This window comes from Vulpes lagopus, chromosome 3 (assembly GCF_018345385.1).
Source record: "Vulpes lagopus strain Blue_001 chromosome 3, ASM1834538v1, whole genome shotgun sequence".
NCBI lineage: Eukaryota > Metazoa > Chordata > Mammalia > Carnivora > Canidae > Vulpes > Vulpes lagopus.
In genome coordinates this window covers 98,361,961-98,382,461 of record NC_054826.1, presented here as the reverse complement: position 1 = coordinate 98,382,461, position 20,501 = coordinate 98,361,961, and the positions used below count along the sequence as shown (strand labels likewise).

The 20,501-nt window shown below is 46.1% G+C and overlaps 1 protein-coding gene across 1 annotated transcript in view; it reads left to right on the top strand.

The window, feature by feature from the left end:
- LOC121486313 (myosin-16) overlaps positions 1-20,501 on the top strand; it is a 62,541-nt gene that overhangs the window by 38,482 nt on the left and 3,558 nt on the right. Inside the window, exons 30-42 of the mRNA XM_041747182.1 lie at positions 393-510; positions 2,171-2,298; positions 2,655-2,851; positions 4,283-4,415; positions 5,917-6,133; positions 8,085-8,221; positions 8,315-8,418; positions 14,207-14,399; positions 15,428-15,631; positions 16,623-16,748; positions 17,523-17,693; positions 18,300-18,500; positions 19,732-19,963. Coding sequence (XP_041603116.1) covers positions 393-510; positions 2,171-2,298; positions 2,655-2,851; positions 4,283-4,415; positions 5,917-6,133; positions 8,085-8,221; positions 8,315-8,418; positions 14,207-14,399; positions 15,428-15,631; positions 16,623-16,748; positions 17,523-17,693; positions 18,300-18,500; positions 19,732-19,932 — 2,130 coding nt within the window. The 3' untranslated portion in view covers positions 19,933-19,963. The remainder of the gene's footprint in view (positions 1-392; positions 511-2,170; positions 2,299-2,654; positions 2,852-4,282; positions 4,416-5,916; positions 6,134-8,084; positions 8,222-8,314; positions 8,419-14,206; positions 14,400-15,427; positions 15,632-16,622; positions 16,749-17,522; positions 17,694-18,299; positions 18,501-19,731; positions 19,964-20,501) is intronic.

Below are 20,501 nucleotides of genomic sequence, written 5' to 3'. Positions count from 1 at the left end.
TGTGATATGAGGGAAAGAGGGGCTCCAAAGGTGAAAAGGGATGATGCTTTGGGGTCCCTGTGGCAGCCAATTTCATACACTCACAAGGTATCTTCACAGATCCTGTTTTATCTGCACTAATACTATTCTTTTTTTCTTAAATGTATTTTTTGACTTATTTAAGAGAGTGTGAGAAGGAGGATGGGCAAAGGAACTGGGAGAGGAAGACAAGCAAACTCTAGGTTTCTGTTGGTAGAGATAGCGACCTCGGGTTGGGGAGAAGATGGTTCTGAGACAGGGACATTCTAGAAGGACTAGGGAGGTAGTCTACGAGGCTACACCAGGGGAACTCAGATGGGAAGCAGGGAGGACCCGTTCCCCATTTCCCCACTGAGTTCATTCTTCCTGAACAGATGAATGCCGAGGCCCACATCCGAAAGCTGGAAGATAGCTTATCAGAAGCCAATGCCAAGGTAGCCGAGCTGGAGAGAAACCAGGCAGAAATTAATGCAATCAGGACCCGCCTTCAAGGTGAGCTCACCCCTCCCTACAGCTTCCTGAGGACCCATTCCTGGAATAGAACGGGGACCTTCAAAGAAACTGAAGGCATACCTGGGTCCTCTTCCCAGAGCTTTCTTGACCTTGGAAAATTCACATCCCCTGTGATGAGACAGGAGATTTTATTCCACCCATTGAGTGTTTCAAGTATCATCTTTGCAGTGTATAACAGGGAACACTATTCAAAGCATCTCCCCACCAGTTCTGTCAACCACCCTGTGAGATCAGCAGAGGGGCAGTAGAAAAAAACAATTTTTAAACACTTTAAGACATGACCCACATACTGACAGTGAACATGTGTCACTAATGAAGGAGTCAAAAAACAGTAAACCTGCCTTTGAGGGAACTTGATGGGCAGAGATTTATACAGTCAGTTGGGGAATGAATGCCTACAAAACTTGGCTATATAAAACTGGTTAATAATACTGCAACCTCTGGGTTTGTTTTTGTTTTTTTTTTTACCAGAAGAAATCCTTTGCATCTCCACAAAAATAATTTACAATTTATCACTATTTACTTAATACCTAATTTTGCAGAGGCTGGGCTCTGATCTGTGGTAAACAGCAAGCCAAACAAACACGCGTTCCCTGAGACAAGTAAACATTCCTTAGACAGGCCAGTTAGATAGTGTTCCAGTGTGATACCAGAGAACCTGCTGGCATTCTTTGGCCTTATTCTCCACATCCTGAACACTCTCTAAAACCAATATACCAGATGAATGGATAAAGAAGATGTGGTCTATGTATACACTGGAATATTACTCATCCATTAGAAACGACAAATACCCACCATTTGCTTTGATGTGGATGGAACTGGAGGGTATTATGCTGAGTGAAATAAGTCAATTGGAGGACAAACATTATATGGTCTCATTCATTTGGGGAATATAAAAAATAGTGAAAGGGAATAAAGGGGAAAGAAGAGAAAATTAGTGAAAATATCAGTGAGGGAGACAGAACATGAGAAACACCTAACTCTAGTAAACAAACAAGGCAAAGTGGAAAGGGAGGTGGGCGGGGGCATGGGGTGACTGGGTGACGGGCACTGAGGGAGGCATTTGACGGGATGAGCACTGGGTGTTATGCTATATGTTGACAAATTGAACTCCAATAAAATAAAATAAAATAAATAAAATAAAACCAATATACCCATTTGATGGATAAGAAAAATGAAGCTCAGTGAGATAAGGTAACTTGCCGCAGAACTAATGACTCAAAGAGCAGAACTAGAAGCCCCTGCTCATCCTCTCTGGCTCATGCACATCTTCCTGGCCTCTGGCACTGGAGATCAGTTCACAGATGACAAGAGCGTAGGTTCTGGGACCATGACAATTTTTCAAACACTCTCTGCCCCACTGTTTCCTTCAAATGTCTTTACTGTATCTCATGCCAGGGGCTGGGCCTTCATTATCTGAAGCCTCGTATCCCATGCAGACACCTGGGCATTGGCAATGCTTGGACAATTGCTCCTGCTCTTGCTTAATTTGGGCAGCTTGTATGTAGCCCCTTCCAGCTCAGTTGGCCAAGTCACCATATTTATTGGGTACTTTGGGAATGCTGCACTGGGGGAGCTTAGGATCTGGCTGGGAGGCCAGTTTTTCATCCAATATTTCTCCCATTCCCTTCTCACCCAGCTGAAAATGGGGAACTGAGCCGGGAATATGAAGAATCCCAGAGCCGGCTCAACCAAATCCTGCGGATAAAGACATCCCTGACATCGCAGGTGGACGATTACAAGAGGCAGTTAGATGAAGAATCCAAGGTTTGTTTGGGGGTGGGGTGGGAGTGACAGAGCTGCCTTTCTGAACAAAGTTACAGGTTATAAAGATGTAGAAGAAACATGAAAGATATGATTCAATAGCAAGTTGAGAAGTTAACTAGAACACTGTGGTATGCTATGTGTAAGACTAAATGAAACAGATAAAATTCCATATACTTGTGGCCAGTAATTGGAACAAAGCAAGGAGAATAAACCCTGATGGTTTGGGTTGTAGAATCAGGTGTCCTTTGCCCCCTTTTCTTGCTGCAATGTGATCCAATATTGTGTATATCTAAGCGATGGCCCTGGGGGCCATAGAGACCAGTAGGGCCTCTGACAAGCTTGCCTGGTCCCCGTAGTCTCGCAGTGCAGCCATGGTGAGTCTCGCCAACACCAAGCATGACCTGGACCTGGTGAAGGAGCAGCTGGAGGAGGAGCAGGGAGGCAAGTCAGAGCTGCAGCGCCTCGTGTCCAAGCTCAACACTGAGGTGACCACCTGGAGGACCAAGTATGAGACCGATGCCATCCAGAGGACCGAGGAGCTAGAGGAGACCAAGTGAGTGTCACCCTGTGCTGGAGAGCAGGGAAAGCTGTGGTGGGGGTGGTGCCATGCGTCTGACCATGTCAGCCACTGCGGAGGCCAAGACCACAGCCAGGAGAAGGCAGTTCACAAGTTTCTTTTAAAAGGGGGGGTGGGTAGGAGATGGATATGAGTCTGGACAGCAAAGCCCACTTTGTGCCCTTAGCAGAATATCCAGCCTTCAGGTTCCATCTTCAAGGCTCTCAACATCATCTGCCCTAAAGGGCTCAGGCTTCCAGCAGGAAGTCAGGGGCAGGGCTTCCACCTCCAGGCTGGGCTTCTCTGCCCCTAAAGTGCTTGGGAAGCTTCCACAGGTCTGGTGGGTCTGGGGTGGGGCCTCTGGTTGATGCTGGGAGGACGCAGACCACACTCAGCGGCAAAGGCCCTCACTCTGCTGGTTCTCCTGCTCTGTGGTAAATATCCTCAAACCTTCCTCATTTGCAAACTAGAGAATTGGGCACTCTGCTTGACAGGTCTGAGGAAATGAAAGCGAACACATGCATGTGACTCTGAGCCACCTTCTTGTATAGGAACAGGTTGACTTGGTTGCCCATGTGAAGCCCTGCATGTGAGCCACTCTGTCCCAGGCAGGGAGAAGACCCTGGCCTGCTTACTGGTGCCTTCTGCCCCCTGGAATTTGTGGTGACAGGATAGCAATAAGTACAGTGACCTCCAGTTGACATAAATAAATCTCTTATCAAAAGCTCTTTAGGTGACTCAGGCAGTTAAGCGTTTGCCTTCTGCCCAGGTCATGATCACAGGGTCTTGGGATCAAGCCCCACATCAGGCTCCTTGCTCAGTGGGGAGTCTGCTTCTCCCTCTCCTCCTTCTCCTGCTCGTGTTCTCTCTCTCTCTCTCTCAAATACATAAATAAATATTTAATAATAATTTTTTTAAAGCCCTGTACATATGGAACCTAAATCTGCATCCTGCAGCTCCTACCTCCTGCCCTCCAGTCCTTTTCTGTTGAGAGTGGCCAGAAGATGCCTGGTCTCACTCCAAAGCTCAGGCTAAATCTCAACCCTTCACCTGTCTCTGCCTGGACCTTCTTCCCCAGATACCCATGGTCCTCACCCTTCTCTCCCTCTGGTCTTTGCTCAAGTGTCCCTTTCCTTCTTTATTTTCTCCATGGGGCTTAATATCTCTATGTCTATCCCCCATCTAGAGCAGAAGTTTCATGAAGGCAGGGGTCTTAGTCTGTTTCTCTAAGGCCTAGAATGATACCTGACACAGAATAGAAACAATAAATAATTGTTGGATGGATGGACAGTGACTGCTTTCCTCAAAACACTCTCCAATTCATCTGCATCTTCTCCACCGTGACACCAGAGCTCAGCACCACAAACCCAGCCCCTGGCCCATGAGCTACTCTGTTTCCCTGACAGCCTCTCTTGCCCTTGCCCGCAGGAGGAAACTGGCTGCCAGACTCCAGGAAGCAGAAGAGACAGCTGAAGCTGCCCAGGCCCGGGCAGCCTCCCTCGAGAAAAATAAGCAGCGACTCCAAGCAGAAGTCGAGGACCTCACCATTGACTTAGAGAAGGTCAGGAGGTCAAACACTCACTAGGCCCAAGGGACCCCAGGGAACTGGATGAAATTATCACATGTCTGGGCTTAGCAAGAAGAAACAGGTGGCCCAACAGGGTGGAGCACTGGGTTGGTACTCAGGCCCACTGGACACAGGTTCCTGCCTGAACATGTGTTTATATACTCCTAATTCTGAGATCTTAACACTCAACAGGCCATTATTCAAATAGGTCTATGATGAGGACAAAACTTAGTCCCAGGAAGTCATGCAACTATTGTCTCTGTTTCCCTTTTCCTTATGCAAACCACATTTCACACACTTTGTGTGGCCAAATACTCTTGTTTGCATCCCTGGTTCAGACTGATCAGCAAGTTTCCAAGCCAAATTAAGTAAGATTTCCACTGGCACACAGCAACCCCATTTTGGTCTAGATAGGCCAATTGCTTCATGCGAGCAGTGACGGGGACATAGGCAGAGGGTCATAACCGTATGAGAACCTTCAGAAAAATAGTCCCAAAACCCGAAAAGCTTTTGCTAAGCCCCTCATTTAGAAATTAAGCAGAAATTTACAAAATCCAGTACTGCACAGCAGCAAATATGTAGTTGCCAGACAGTAATGAAAAAGGTGAAAGGTCTATGAAAAATAAGGTCTGGGCAGCCCGAGGTGGCTCAGCGGTTTAGCGCCACCTTCAGCCCAGGGCCTAATTCTGGATTCCCGGGATCAAGTCCCACATCAGGCTCCCTGCATGGAGCCTGCTTCTCCCTCTGCCTGTGTCTCTGCCTCTCTCTGTGTGTGTCTCTCATGAATAAATAAATAAAATCTTAAAAAGAAAAGAAAAGAAAAATAAGGTCTGAGAACAATCAGCTTTGATTCACAAGAAAAATAAGACCAAACCCATCTTTCAGTTGGACGATAATGTATAACACGTAGTAGTAAATTACAGAGAAATAGGTTATGGAGAGTTGGGTGAATGTTTTAAATCTGGGAAGGCTGCCGGTACCCAGATCCCTCATTTTACACCCAAGAAAATCCTAGCCCAGGAAGATAAGATAGGACTGCCCAAGGTCACACATCTAGTAGTAGAAGCCTTAGAACTGGGATGTAACTGGGATGCCTGGTTGGCTCAGCCAGTGAAGTGTCTGCATTCCACCCAGGTCATGATCTCAGGATCCTAGGATGGAGTCCTGCATCGGGCTCCCTGCTCAGTAGGGAGTCACTTTCACTCTCCCTCTTGCTCTGCCCCTTTGCCCATTTGCGTTTTCTCTCTCTCTCTCCCTCTCTCTCTTTTAAAATGAATAAATATTTTAAAAGAAAGAAAAAGAAAAAAAGAGCTGGGGTGTAACTCTCTCCGGAATGCCCCACGCTTGTGCCATCCATGTGGAACTATATCCTAGTCCCCAAGAAGTCTGTGGTCACCAGAATTACTAGGGAGGTTGGGGAAGGTAGGCAGGAAGGCAAACGAGGGGAAGGGGCTGGAAAGTCAGACCTCCGGAGAGCTTCCCCACCTCTCCCCAGGCCAATGCTGCAGCTGCTGCCCTGGACAAGAAGCAGCGGGTCTTTGACAAGATGCTGGCCGAGTGGCAGCAGAAGTGCGAAGAGCTGCAGGTGGAGGTGGATAGTTCGCAGAAGGAGTGCCGCATGTACATGACAGAGAGTTTCAAGATCAAGACTGCCTATGAGGAGTCTCTGGAGCACCTTGAGTCTGTGAAGAAGGAGAACAAGACTCTGCAGGGTGAGTCTGAGGCAGGGATAAAGACACAGGCAGGGCCTCCCTCCTCCCAAGTGCATCAGAGGTTTGAGCTCCTGGCACGTAGTAGGTCCCCAATAAATCTGCCTGGCTGGCAAACACCATGTAGAAGCACTCAGGCACTCAGCAATAGGACTTCAAGCAGGTGAGTTACTTGGCTGGTCCATGCCTCAGTTTCCTCCCCTGTAAGTTGGGGAGATAATGCCTTCCTTATAAGGTGGTTGTGACAATGAAACATAATATGTGAAATCTTCAGTCAGTAGATTTTGTGTATTGAGCCTTTCCATGTACATAACATACATACACATGTAAGATTTCTTATAGGAGGCCTTGGGCTGAGATTTTGTTCTGTTGGCTACTATTTGAAAAATGTTACTTATCTGTTGAAGATCACTTTGCCATACAGAGATCTGGCTGCATGATTTGCTTTTATGGCAGGTGTACATTTCTAACCACAAAATTAGTTGCACAAGGGATATCAATATTTTTATTTTCAAGAATGGTTTTTGGATCCCTGTTTTGCTGAGCAGCAAACAAAATCTCAGTCAATACAGGGTTTCCTTAGTTCAGGTTAGGTGACTGATGTAGGGTCACTGCAATGCAAAGGGTAGAAGCAGATGGTCCCAGACTGTCCCCAAATCTGCCCAAGGTCCTGGTTCCTCCCTGGAGAGCTGTCAACTTACAGGGGAGAATTATGAGAGCCCAGCATTTGAGGTATGAAAGCTCTGCTTTTGTAAACTCAAAAGTCTAAGTACTAAAGGACTTGAATATAAGTATATGAGTTAAGTTTGGGGAGGAACAACCAAAACACCCAAATCAAGGTTGCTGGACTAGGAGAGGACAGAAAACAGGAGGGAGGTGATAATGAGGCACTGCTGAGGGTCCCTGCCAATGGTCTGGAGCCCTGCCTCCTCCCCTACCCACTCCATTCCCCACCTCCATCCTCTGACCAGCTCCTGGTGCAGATGATAAAACTCCCAGGTAACCTAGGGGTTAAGAGCAAGGGAATATGCACCTCATGTGGCAGGTGAAGCATAGGTGAGAAAAAAAGCCTTGTAAAGTAGCTCCAGACTGGTGGGAGCCACAAAGGAAAGTGACTGAGCAGCCTGCCTAGGCTGAGAGAGTGTGAAGCAGCATCACAGCGTTCCTCATGGTCTCAGAGCAGTGCAGTGGGGAATGTTCTAGAAACAGCCACTATGTTCAAGGACAGGTGACGGGAAGCTATGTGGTCTACAGGTGTGTCTATGATGCCAGCACAGGTGGACACCAACAGCTGAGACTTAGATGATGTCCCCAGTGCTCTCCAAACCCCACCTGGAATTTAGAAACCCAGGTAGGGAGACCTTGCATTAAATGAGATTTCTCTGAACTCAAGAGGGCTTGATGTAGAAATGGAGTTTTGTCATGAATTAATCAGGACAGTTACATTTCCTGGACACCTCTGGTTGTGGGCTGTTTTGTGACTGCTCCAAGGTGCTGTAAATCCCTCAGAGTTCCTCTGGTTGGGCAACAGAGAGGTCTCCCAACTGAGGAAGATAAGAAAGGCTCTAATCCTTTTCTTGTGAGGTTTTCAGACCTGGTGGTAGGGAGGCAGAGGGGAAAAGGGGCTCCCTGAGAGAAGAATGCCCTGAGTGTAGGCTTCACAGGCCCAGGGAGTCCTGGGCACTGGTCTCAAAGCTGCTCTGTGCTTGCCTGCTCTTCTCTGGGCCTCAGCCTCCCATCTATAAAATGAGGAACTTGAACCCCCTGTTCTCCAATGTCCAAGCCCTGATGCTTCATGAGTCTATGACGTGGAGTCTATTGTGCACTCTTTAGAAACAGTGAAGCTAGGATTGCCTGCTTCTACCCTGACATAGGAACGCCTATGCCACATGCCATGGCCCTGGGATGCTGGTGGTCCTCATATGCCTTACTAATGACAATATTCCTTTCTCAGAGGAGATAAAGGAACTGATTGATCAGCTCGGTGAGGGAGGACGGAGTGTGCATGAGCTGCAGAAGTTGAAGAAAAAATTGGAGATTGAAAAGGAAGAACTCCAGGTGGCCCTGGAGGAAGCTGAGTCTTCCCTAGAGGTAACCATGTGGCCATCACCTTGGAGGCTGGGTCCTTGGCCAGGGACCACACACCTACTTGGCCAGAAAGGCTGATGTTTATATTCCTGGCAGGTTGAAGAGAGCAAAGTGATTAGAATTCAGCTGGAACTGGCTCAGGTTAAAGCTGACATTGACCGGAGAATCCATGAGAAAGAAGAGGAATTTGAAGCTACAAGGTATGGGGCTGAGGCATGGGAGGCTGATTTTAGGCAGCATGATGGAGTAGAATCCAGAAACTCAGGCCTCTGCCACCCACTAGTCATGTGACCCTGGACAATTTAGGTGAATACTTCAAAATTTAGTACATTAGTGATCACAAAACCCCATGAGATAATGATCAATAATAATAATAGGGATGCCTGGCTGGTTCAGCAGTTGAGCTTCTGCCTTTGGCTCAGAGTGTGATCTCAGGGTCATGGGATTGAATCTCGCATCAGGCAGCCCATTTCTCCCTCTGCCTGTGTTTCTGCCTCTCTCTGTGTGTCTCTCATGAATGAATAAATAATATATTTAAAAATAATAATAATAATTCAAAAGTGGACCAAGGACTTGACTAGAAATTCCTCCAAAGAAAATACACAAGTGGCCAATAAGACATGGAAAGATGCTCACTGTCTCTAGTCATTACAGAAATGCAAATCAGAACTACAGTGAGATACCACCTCATACCTATTAGGATGGCTACCATCCAAAACACAGAAAATGACAAGTGTTGGCAAAGGACATGGAGAAACTGGAACCCTAGTGCACTGCTGCCAGAAATGTAAAATGGTACAACTGCTGTGAAAAACAGTATAAAGGCTCCTCAAAAAAATTAAAAGAGAATTAACATATGATCCAGCAATCCTCCTTCTGGGTATCTACCCAAAAGAATTGAAAGCAGGGTCCTGAAGAGGTATTTGTACACCCGTGTTCATAGCATTATTCAGAAGAGCTACAGCATGAAAGCAACCCAAATGTTCATTGGCAAGTGAATGGATAAAAAGATGTTGACTATATGTATAATGGAATTTTTTTTAAAGATTTATTTATTTTCTTTAAAGGTTTTATTTATTTATTCATGAGAGACAGAGAGAGAGAGAGAGAGGCAGAGACACAGGCAGAGGGAGAAGCAGGCTCCATGCAGGGAGCCTGACATGGGACTCGATCCCTGGTCTCCAGGATCACACCCTGGGCCGAAGGCAGCGCTAAACCTCTGAGCCACCGGGGCTGCCCTAAAGATTTATTTGAGAGAGAGAGAGAGAGAGAGAGAGAGAGAGAGAAAGAGAGAGAGAGAGAGAGAAAGAGAGCATACACAAGCCAGGAGAGGCGCAGAGGGAGAGGGAAAGAAGAAAGACTCCTTGCTGAGTGCAGGGCCTGATGCAGGGCTCCATCTTACAACTCTGAGATCATGACCTGAGCCTAAATCAAGAGTTGGACACTCAACCTACCGAGCCACCCAAGCACCCCTATACGGTGGAATTTTATCCAGCCTTAGAAAGGAAGGAAATTCTGATGCCTGCTACAACATAAATAAACCTTGAGGACTTTATACTAAGTGAAAAAAGCCAGTCACAAAAAGACAGACACTGTATGATTCCACCTACAGGAAGTACTTAGAGCAGTCACAGTCATAGAAACAGAAGGTGGGGGCAGCCCGGGTGGCTCAGCAGTTTAGCGCCGCCTTCAGCCCAGGGTGTGAGTCCCGGGATGGAGTCCCATGTCAGGCTCCCCGCATGGAGCTTGCTTTGCCCTCTGCCTATGTCTCTGCCTCTCTCTCTCTGTGTGTGTCGCTCATGAATAAATAAATAAAATCTTTTAAAAAAAAGAAAGAAAGAAAAAAACAGAAGGTGGAACAGGAACAGTAGTTGCCAGGGGCAGGGGAAAAGAAGGATATGGGGAAATTTGTATCTAATGGGGACATAATTTCAGTTGCATAAGGTGAAACAAGTTCTGGAGATGGGATGGTGGCAAGGGTAGCACAGCATCATATATTTAATACCATTGGACTGTGCACTTAATAACGGTTAACAGGAAATTTTATGTAACGTGCATTTTCCCACAATAAAAAAAATTAGGGACAAACCCTTCTGAGATAGGTGCAATTATCCTATAGCTTCCTCATCCCTGCTCTGGGGCATGGGGAAGCTTAATGAGATGGTAGATATGAATGTACATTGTTACCTGCAAAGCCACACAGATACAAGTTATTATTAACATTCATGAACCCTTAGAGAACATCCACCACATCACAGAAAAGAACTGATTTGTTGGGGTGCCAGGGAGTGCTAGATTTGGAGATTTCATTTTAATCCAGTGTCCATTGTTGCTGCTTGAGGTTCTAAGAAACCTTTGGACTCAGCACTAGGTTTTGGTTTATAGAAATATGATTTGTTGTGATTCTGAGATGATCAACACATTTGCAACTGTCCACATTGGCACCCTGCCTAAACTGCCTGTCTGAAATCTCCGCACACTGCAGCTTCCTGAATTTACGACATACCCCCACAATCACTCCTGAGGGCTGTAGGCTGAACCACTGGGGAGGAAAAGCCCCATGACTCTGCAGCCATCAGGCTAAACCTGACCCCCACTCTAAATATCTAGCTATGCCACAATGTGGTGTGTGTGTGTGAGTTTGCAACAGACTTGAGATATAATTTATACACAGTTCGCCCATGGCAAGGGAAAAATTGAGTGACTTTTATTTGTGAAATCATTACAATTTTAGAACATTTCATCACCCCTCGAAGAGAAACCCCATATCCCGTAGCAAACTGCTCCATTTCTCCCCACCACCCCCACTCCCAGCCATAGGCAACAACTAATGTAGCCAACAACTTTCTTTGGACTTGCTTATTCTGGACATTCCATATAAGTGGAATCATACAATATGTGGCTCTCTGTGACTGTCATCTTTCAGTAGAATGTTTTCAGGCTTCATCCATGTTGAAGCATGTGTCAGGAAGTATTTCATTCCTTTTTATTCCTGAATAATACTCCACTGTTTGGGAATATCACACTTTGTTTATTTATTAATCAGCTGATAGACATTTGTGTTGCTTTCACCTTTTGGCTACTGTGGGTAAATGTCCCTATGAACATTCATATACAAGTTTTTGCATGGATCTAGGTTTACATTTCTCTTGGATATATATGTACCTAGGAATAGAAAGTCTGGTCATATGTTAACGCTATGTTTAACTTTTTGCAGGACTGTCAGGTTCTTTTCCAAAGCAGTTGCACCATTTTACATTCTCAGTGTTAAGGACTATAGTTTCTCCAGATCTTCTCCAACATTTATCATTACCTATTTTATCATAGCCATCTCACCGTGGTTTAGAATTGTATTTCCATTATAGCTAATGATGCCAAGCACCTTTTATGGAGAAATGTCTATTCTAGTCCTTGGCCCATTTTAAAAACTAGGTTGTTTGGGATGCCTGGGTGGCTCAGTGGTTGAGCGTCTGCCTTTGACTCAGGTCGTGATTCCGGGGTCCTAGGATCCAGTTCCACATCAGGCTCCCTGCGGGGAGCCTGCTTCTCCCTCTGCCTATGTCTCTACCCTTCCTTTCTCTGTGTCTCTCATGAATAAATAAATAAAATATTTTTTAAAAAACTAGGTTGTTTATGATTGAGTTTTAAGATTCCTTATATATTCTGAATACTAGTCCCTTCCTTTATCAGACATATAATTTGCAAATATTTTCTTCCATTCTGTGGGTTGTCTTTTCACTTTCTTAATTTCTTAAGATTTTTATTTATTAATGAGAGACACAGAGAGAGAGGCAGAGACACAGGCAGAGGCAGAAGCAAGCCCCATGCAGGGAGCCTGATGTGGGACTCAATCCAGGGATGCCAAGATCATGCCCTGAGCCAAAGGCAGACACTCAACCGCTGAGCCACCCAGGTGCCCCCCTTAATTTTTTTTCCCCCTTAATTTTTTTAAAAAAGATTTATTTATTGCTGGGCGCCTGGGTTACTCAATGGTTGAGCGTCTACGTTTGACTCAGGTCATAAACCCGGGGTCCTGGGATCGAGTCCTGCATCAGGCTCCCCGGAGGGAGCCTGTGTCTCCTTCTGCCTATGTCTTTGTCTCTCTCTGTCTCTCATGAATAAAGTCTTTAAAATTTTTCATTTATTCCAGAGAGAGAGAGAGAGAGAGAGAGAGACTGAGTGTACAAATCAGGGGTGGGGTAGAGGGAAAGGGAGAGAATCTCAAGCAGACTCCCAGCTGAGCAAGGAGCCTGATGCAGAGCTCCATCTTGGGACGCTGAGATCATGATCTTAGCCAAAATCAAGAGCCACCCTGCCTTATCACTTTCTTAATGATCCTCTGAAGCACAAATGTTTTTAATTTTGATGAAGTTCAATGTATGTTTTTTCCTTGGTAGCTTGTATTTTATTTTTTAAGGTTTTGTTTATTATTTGAGAGAGCTAGCATGAGAGAAAAAGAGAGCAGAAGCAGAGGAGAGAGGTAGAGGGAGAAGATTCTCTACTGAGTAGGGAGCCTGGCATGGGACTCGATCCCAAGAGCCCTGGGATCAAGATCTGAGCTGAAGGCAGATGTTTAATGGATTGAGCCACCCAGGTGCCCTGGTAGCTAGTATCTTAGGTGTCATATCTAAAAACCCATTGCCTAATCTAGTCACAAAGATGTCTGCTTATGTTTCCCAGATTAGGTAAGAGTTTTATAGTTTAGGCTCTTACATTTAGGTCTTTGATGCATTTTGAGTTAATTTTTATAGAAGGTGTGAAAGAGGGATCCGACTTTATTCTTTTGCATGTGGATATCCAGTTGTCTCAGAACCACTTTCTGAAAAAAACTGTTCTCTCCTTGTTGAATGGTCTTAACATCCTTGTTGAAAATGAATTGACTATAAATATAAGGGTTTATTTCTGGATACCCAATCCAATTCCATTGATCTATAGGTCTATCTATATACCAGGACCACAATATCTTGATTACTGTAGCTTTGTAATAAGCTTTGAATTTGGAAAGTGTGAGTTCTCCACTTTACTCTTCTTTTTTCAAGACTGTTTTGGTTATTCTGGGTCCCTTGAATTTCTATACAAATTTTAGGATCAGCTTGTCAATTTCTGCAAAGAAGTCAGCTAGGATTTTGATAGGGATTGCAGTGAACCCCACCTTAGCAATATTAAGTCTTCTGATCCATGAACATGGATGTCCTTCCATATATTTAGATCTTCTTTAAATTTTTTCAACATGTTTTATAGTTTTTCCTTGTATTCATTTTTTAAATCAAAGTGAATCAAAATTTTGTCCCCTTTTGAGAATGTCAAGATACCTTCTCCAATCTAGAAATTGAATACATCTTAAAGTGCTGCAAATCCAGTCATGTGCAAGCACATAGAAGGTGTTCAGGGGTGAAACAGAGGTGAATATAATATGGGGCAGGTGACAGGATCTTTGCATGCTATCCATTTATTTCCCTCAATGAAAAAATATTTTTGTGTGTGTTTCATTACCTCCTTTGGTCCCTTTCTATGAAAGGAGATTAACACAGCTTATCTGAGGGCTTTATGAAAATGTTCATTATGTTGATTATGATATAATTAAACATAGTAAATACAATCAACTGATGACTGCTAAATCTAATTTGTATGGCCAAAGCTCACATGTTGTAATTTTTAAAACAGCCTAGCATTTGGATTTCAATCCTGGCTCCATTGAAGGCTAAACCTCTGGCATGTTTTTGTCATCTTAGACCCTCCGTTTCCTTACAAGGCTATTTTGCATATTACATGAATTGAGATCCCAAAAAATACGTGGTAAACATTGACCTGTTTCTTTTCCCAAAGCACAGTGCTCCCCCACTCACATGTTTAAGGGGAGACAGAGTTTAATTTCAAATATGGTTGCCATGTCCATGTTCATGCTCCCACACCTCTTACCTAGGGAGGCTTAGCACAGCCTGACCAGCAGGCCCAGCATGCCAAGGTCTTCTCTGTTTGGACTTGCAGGAAGAACCACCAGCGAGCAATTGAGTCCTTGCAGGCCAGCCTGGAGGCGGAGGCCAAGGGCCGGGCAGAGGCACTGAGGCTCAAGAAGAAGATGGAGACGGACCTGAATGAGATGGAAATCCAGCTGGACCATGCCAACAAGAACAACAGCGAGCTTGTAAAAACACTGAAAAGGCTGCAGCAGCAAATCAAGGTAGCAACCTGGGAGGAGGAAGAACTAATCACAAAGTAAGCCATTGCCCAGCCTACAGGCTTCTGGGAAGCTATATACATGTCTGCAGCTTGGATGGAAGCATGGCAGTGAAATGTGGGGTGGCTGGCAGTCCAGGGAGCAGGAGACTTGGGGGCTGCATAAACGAGAAGCCCTAACCACCAAAGTCCATATCCTGGATGACTGAAAAGAGGGAGAAAAAGAGGAAGACAGAATGTTGGGCCTGTCTTGGTTTTTAAAACCATATCTGACTTATTATAAGTGAATTCAGGCACAGAAAAATACAGGACATAATACACACCCATATATCCACCACTCGCCTTAAGACATAAACACAAATAGAGTTGAAACTTTCCTTTATCCTTCTCTGTCATCGGGCTGGTCTTTCAAGCATCTGTAGCTGGATCTATGCATTCAGCACATATTTGTTGGATATTTGACCAGTCTAAGCACTGCATTAGGTGCTAGGGGTATAAGAATAGCCACAAAAAATTAATTAATTAATTAATTTAATTAAATAGCAAAAAATAAATTAAAAAAGAATAGCCACAACAAATAGACATCCCTGCAGAAAGACAATAAACAACAAATAAATAAAATTGTAGTATTAAAAAAGGTGATAAATGCTCTGCAAAAATAACAGGACCAGGAGAAAGAAAGGAGAGATGGATTAGCCAGCAGGGATGTAATGGTCAAGGTCATGGAGGAAGGCCTCCATGAGAAGGCCCTGCTGGAAACACCCGGTGCTCTGTCATCAGAAAAGCCTTGACCTCATGCTAACCGTCTCCACTAGACAAATCCTCTGGACACTGGGGCCCTGGCCAGCTAGGCTTCAACCTGTCCCCAAGGGCAGGTCTACACCTCACTGTCTCTTCCTCCATGGCCTCCACCTTCCCAGTCCCACCCCAGCACCCCGCTGAGCCTAGTCACAGCACTCTCAGGCCCAGCCAGCCCCAGACTTGCCAGGGCCCAACAGGTGGGCTCAAGCCAGGTCCTCTTGACCCCCCCAGGACCTGCAGGTCCAGATGGATGAGGATGCTCGGCAGCATGAGGAACTGCGGGAGCAATACAACCTACAGGAGCGGCGCCTGAGCCTGCTGCAGACAGAACTGGAGGAGGTGCGCTCAGGCCTGGAGGGCAGTGAGCGCTCCCGCAAGCTGCTGGAGCAGGAGGTGGTAGAGATCACCGAGCGGCACAATGAAGTCAACATCCAGGTAGGATGGCAGCTTGCTGGCGGTGCTATGCAGACTCATGCTTGGGGTACCAGGATGGTGCCCAAACCTAGTGGGCACCCTTCAGAACTTCAAGGCAGATAGTGTTCTCACTTGGGACATTCTCAGAACACACCTGCAGAGACTTCACTTGTTATGGCAGGAACCCTGTAACATAAATCTTAACCATATTCAGTGCACACATAGAGGGTGAACTACATGCATGATGTTGTGCAGAGCTTTCAAACATTCCCAGACTTTCCTCTGGGGATTCTGATCCAGTGGGTCTCTGGTGGGACTCCAGAAATCTAAACTTGTAAATCCAAACTCCTCAGGAGATTCTGATGATTTAGCCAATTTTAAGGATCACCATTATCTACAATGTAACCAAGGACAGAACTTCAGAACTGGAAGGGATCTAGAATATTCCAAAGTCTGACTTTCATTTTACAAATGAAAAACCGTGACCCAGAGAGTTGAGTGGCTTATCCATGTTCAACAATGGGGACTTCCATCTACTGCCAGTGGTAACACCAGTGCTGCTTATGATATAATCCTTTACAAGCACAGCTTAATTCTTACTTAGCATCTTATGTGAATTCACCAGAAGAAAAAATGTGTATGGGACATATAGGGATTGCAACCCCATTGTAGAGAGAAGATCAAAGCTTAGAGGTAAAGAATTTATCCACATAGGTGGAAGTACTAGGGCATGAACCTGGGTTTTCCCAGCTCTGAGTTCAGGATTGTTCAAGAGCTGCGACTCACCCCAGGCCTAAATGACATTATTCTTGGGCTCCTTATGACACAAGTTCTCCCCTAAAACTCAGAGCAAAATGCAGAGAGAGACCCTACTCCAAGCAGGGAGCCCAGGGCCATTTCCTGTTGGGGGGTTTGGAAAGTGTGTCTGGGAGAGGGTTGTTTTTCCTTCCTGGATCCAGCAAGGGCTGTGCAGACTTCTGGCTCACGGCGATGTCTTCATTTTCTCCTTCAGAACCAAAGCCTCCTTGTAGTCAAGCGCAAGCTGGAGTCAGATGTCCAACGCATCTCCAGTGAACATGAAGAGCTCATCAGTGAGTTCCGCTCGGCCGACGAGAGGGCCAAGAAAGCCATGACTGATGTAAGTGTGCACACTCCCTGGTGCTGGTGGAAAGGGACCTGGGCACTGAGGCCAGGCTGCCTGCTGAGAGCCAGGCCACCCTTGGAAGGGAAGCCCACTCTCTCCCCTCAAAGGTCACTGTGCTGTGCTAGCGCCTTCCTGGGAGGGTTGTGGGCCTTCCTCTGAGGAGTCTGGAGGATTCTCTGAAAAGCCAAACACATGAAAATAAGGAATAATTACAAGCTACACATGACCATGGGAGAGATCAGAGCTTGAGGCCAGGTGCATGGGTCAGAGGAGCCACTGAAAATGGGCTTTTGTGGATAGACCTTGTGGTAAGGAGGAGCATTCAAATAGCCTTGAGGAGAGCATTAATGAAAGGAGTATCGGTTTGGGTGCTCACACGACCCTGAGTGGCAGACACCATGTACCCCACTTTAAAGATGAAGAAGACCCATCTTCAAAAGGGACCCATCTTCAAAAAGATTTTATTGCCAGGCTTCTTGCACTTGACTGAAATGCCAGGAGCTCAGGAACACTGCTGGTCTTATATGGTGCTGTGTCTGGAGAGTACAGACCCATACTCAGTATACAGATCCTCTGTGAATATTTATGGAATGAATACAAGAATTAGAGGGTAAAATGACTTGCTGAAGGCCACACAGGGGCTGGATGTAGACCCTCATCTTCCTCCTCCATTTCTGTGCTTTCCCCACCCTCTGTGCTGTGCGCCTCATAGAGGAGACAGCAAAGAGTGGCTGGAGAGCCCCAGGCCATGCTTCTCCCCTCCCACAGGCTGCCCGGATGGCAGAAGAACTCCGGCAAGAGCAGGACCACTGCATGCACCTGGAGAAAATCAAGAAAAACTATGAGATCACCATCAAAGACTTGCAGGCCAAGATGGAGGAAGCTGAGCAGCTGGCTCTGAAAGGAGGGAAACGCACGATCATGAAACTGGAAGCCAGGGTAAGGATGCCCCTGAGCTGAGCCTGGAGAGAGAAAGGGGAGATGTGACTGGGCAGGGGCCTTTTCCCAAAAGACGCCATGCCTGGCACTTGATGAGGGAATGGGTTATTCAGATGCTAGGATGGAATAGGAAATTGAGACAAGAGCTGTAATTTATTTATATAAATGTCTCTCCTCCTTTTCCCTGTCATCTTTTCCTCAAAATGTGCTCCACCCCCAAGCAGGGCAGGTCCCAGGATTCTTCCTCCATCTCTGTTCCTATTCTGTTCCCATCATTGTTCTTCCCTGTTACTAACAACAAGCCTTAGCCTTCACCCTTGGGGTGGCGGAGCTAGAGGGGCCCAGGAGGTTTGGTCACCTTGTCCAGCCCCTGTCTCTCCCACTTCCCAGAGGAAGATACCTGAGGCTCAGGAAAGGGACCCATCTAACAACCACAGCAGGTGCATGAATGGCAGAATCACCTGACCCTCCTGACCAGGCCTTGCCAGCCCTCTTCTGGGGAGGAAGTGGACATGGCAGCTGTGATATCCCCCAACCCAAGACCACTGAGCTCCCAAGTTCAAAAACCTGCATTCCCTCAGCCACGTTCCTCTCTTCTCCCCTCAGATCAAGGAACTAGAGACAGAGCTGGATGGTGAGCAGAAACAGCATGTGGAGACAGTCAAGACACTGCGGAAGAATGAGCGCCGCCTCAAGGAGCTGGTCTTCCAGACGGAGGAGGACCACAAGACCAACCAGCGCATGCAGGAGCTGGTGGAGAAGCTGCAGAACAAGCTGAAGGTCTACAAGCGGCAGATTGAAGAAGCGGTAGGTGCTCGCCGCATGTCCCTAATATACTCTCCCTCCCCAGCCCAGGTCTCAAGACTTGGTTAGAAAGAACCACAGGGGGATCCCTGGGTGGCACAGCATTTAGCGCCTGCCTTTGGCCCAGGGCGCGATCCTGGAGACCCGGAATCGAGTCCCGCGTCGGGCTCCCGGTGCATGGAGCCTGCTTCTCCCTCTGCCTGTGTCTCTGCCTCTCTCTCTCTCTCTCTCTCTCTCTCTCTCTCTCTCTCTCTGTGACTATCATAAATAAATAAAAATTAAAAAAAAAAGAAAGAACCACAGGGAAGGAATCAGGTATTGGCCAAAGAATGACCCCCATGAGTTCCATATTCATGGCACTTCATTCTCGCTATTATGTTGGAAGAAGACCGGACACTACCCACAGGAGCTAAGAACATGTAGAAAATGCAAATATCCCCTAAGAACATCCAAAATAAATCAGGTACTCACTGCAAGGTGTGCTCTAAAACTGGGGAAGGTCTTGGCTGCCTTCATCCTACTTCCACTGCCAACTATGGCCTTTGCCAGGATAACTTCTCTCTCCCGCTCATACTGTTAAACACAAGACCCTTCCCTTATTTGATCCTCCCAACACGAGGCAGGAATAATGATATTTTTAGTCCATTCCACAGGTGAGGAAATAGCCGAGAGTGGGATATTTATGTCATGTTAGTAAATGTTAAAATCCAAATGGTCAGCAAATGATGGCTTCAAGTCTCTACCCTATGCCATACATCCACTAACCAACACCAACCACCCTTCAACCCCCCCCCCAACATAGAAATTTGACCTTGCCACTGTTCGCTGCCAATTCTGGGGCTACCACATTGAATCCACCAGCCACTCACACAACCAATGCCTTTCCCAAAAGGCTCAATAAAGACCAGGCTTATAGTTAATATGGTTCTAACCCAAACAGCACTATGACTCTACTGGGGAGACAAGGGGATGGGAGATGTGTGGGTAGGGCTAGGGAAAGCACTAAATCCCCATCTTTCATAGTGGGGCACCACTAGCTGATGCCTAAAACCACAAATTATAGAAGCACCAATAGAGCACATTTTATTTAGAGATACAGATGTCAAGGACAAAACAGAATTAGCTCAAAGTATTGAAAGACTGAATTCTTACATGTCTATGTAAAACCAATTATGCACATTTAACCAGAAAAGGCCAGGTTTACACTATGTTTTCCACCATGCCTTTGTCACAGGAGGAGCAGGCCAACCAGACCTTGGCTCGCTACAGAAAGACAGTGCATGAGCTGGATGATGCCGAGGAGCGGGCCGGCATGGCGGAGACCGCCCTGAACAAGCTGCGCACCAGACACCGTGTGGCTGGCAAAGGCATCACCTCTGTGGAGATCATTCAAGTGTCCAAGACAGGGTCCTCCAAAACCCTTTCTGAGGAATGAGGTTCTCCTTGTTCCAGCCTACAGCCAGTAGGTATGGCAATTCCCATGCTCCAAGTTTACCTTCTCTGCTCCTGCTTTGTTCCTTCCAATTTCTATGCTTCCTGTCTGCCACACCTTGATCTCATGCAGTGGGAATTCCTAAACTCCTGTCCCTTCAGCTGCAACACTCCCTCTCTGCATTCTCAAAGCCCTCAGGCATGGTGCTGTCTATCTGTAACACAAGTGCTAGTGGTCATGATGCTCCCCCATTTGGGTAGAAGCTCTTTGAAGGCAGGTGCCATGCCTGATGCCATTTGACACAAGGCCTGGCAGAAAGGCGCTAATGCTTGTTTTCACTGGAGAACCTTAGGGATGTTTACAAGCATATAGGTGTGTATTCATCTTTCACATCCCCACAATATCTTTATTCTCGAGGATTTCATCAATACTGGTTGAATTTGGATTTCTTACATTAAGGAAATAATAATAATAGTAGTAGTAGTAGTAATAGTAGTAGTAATACTGGCAGTGACAATTTCTAAGCACCACCTATAGGGGGACAATGTAAAATAGTCCTTTATTCTTTGATT